The sequence below is a fragment of the Haplochromis burtoni genome, unplaced genomic scaffold (genome assembly GCF_018398535.1).
Source record: "Haplochromis burtoni strain Fernald_Lab_line unplaced genomic scaffold, NCSU_Asbu1 Contig_3678, whole genome shotgun sequence".
Classification (NCBI taxonomy): Eukaryota; Metazoa; Chordata; class Actinopteri; order Cichliformes; family Cichlidae; genus Haplochromis; species Haplochromis burtoni.
Genome location: NW_024586039.1, coordinates 4992 through 6123, shown reverse-complemented (window position 1 = coordinate 6123; position 1132 = coordinate 4992). Strand labels below are relative to the sequence as shown.

At 39.0% G+C, this 1132-nt stretch overlaps 1 protein-coding gene across 1 annotated transcript in view; it reads left to right on the top strand.

Moving 5' to 3' along the window:
- Window positions 1-56: 56 nt before the first annotated feature.
- The window catches only part of LOC102312324 (histone PARylation factor 1), a gene marked incomplete at its 5' end in the record, with an annotated part of 3280 nt that continues 2204 nt past the window's right edge, over window positions 57-1132 (top strand). The window contains 2 exon segments of the mRNA XM_005953318.2: window positions 57-210; window positions 565-652. Coding sequence (XP_005953380.2) covers window positions 57-210; window positions 565-652 — 242 coding nt within the window.

The window sequence follows — 1132 nt, the reverse complement described above, 5'->3', positions numbered from 1 at the left end:
AATAACTTGATGCTTACAGAAATAAACTTGTAATTTGCTGTTCTTACTTCCATCAGCCTGTATCTGCTGAGGAAGAGGAAAGAGAGGGGCAGTAAGAAAACTGGGGATGAGGCGTTGGAAACCTTGGAGGCAAAGCTGAGAGACAAAGCACAGACTCTGGGCTTTTCTCTGGAGCAGAAGACCAAAGACATGAAGCAGAGAGACAAGAAGGTAAAATGCACACGCCAACAAAAAAAATTACCAAGACCTCTCTTGTAATACCCATTAAATCAGGGATGTCAAACTCATTTTGCATTTAGGGTCGCATATAGCCCACTTTGATCTTAAGTGGACCGGATGAGTGAAACTCCACTTTCTTCTTTAAAGACATTGATGTACACATTTAATCCCCGAGACATCTTAATAAAAGATCAAGTCCAATTTCATTTACAGAAAAAGTTCTGGTAGCTCTGACTGTTCCACATTTACAAGACAGTGATGCTGCTTGAAAAGCATTAAATGTATAGATATGAAAAAAAAAAGTGTTCTTAAAGTTGATGCTTGAAAACTTTTTACACACTATAGGTCGTAACAAAGACATTCCACGGCGCGGGCATTGTTGTACCTGTAGACAAGAATGATGTTGGATACAGGGAACTTCCAGAAACAGATGGTGAGTTTACAAATTTAAAGTTGTTTTAACACCAGTTTTTTCCATTTGTATTTTGTTTATTCATTGGTGAGGTAAACAAATTTTGATAAAGGAATTTAGCTTCTGTGAAATAAGCTGGTTATATAGATTGCAGAGATGTCTTGATGCATTCTCAATCATCCAGGTAAGTAAATCTCCAAAAGTTGATTCTGTTCATGTGGATGTAGCGTTTTCAGTGGGAGAAACGTTTCGTCACTCATCCAAGTGACTTCTTCAGTCTCAACTGACTGCAAGTTTCCCCAACCTTATAACTAGTACATTTGCATAATGACTGAAACCAGCCCACTGAAGCCCACTGGGAGGTCAGTTCCTTCATCTTGATTATGCAAATTCTCATGACCATTGATCAACAACCACTGATCAAAGATCACTGATCAATGGCCATGAGTACCATTCACACAGAGTTGGGGAATGGCTGCAATCACAGCATTGTAAGATGGC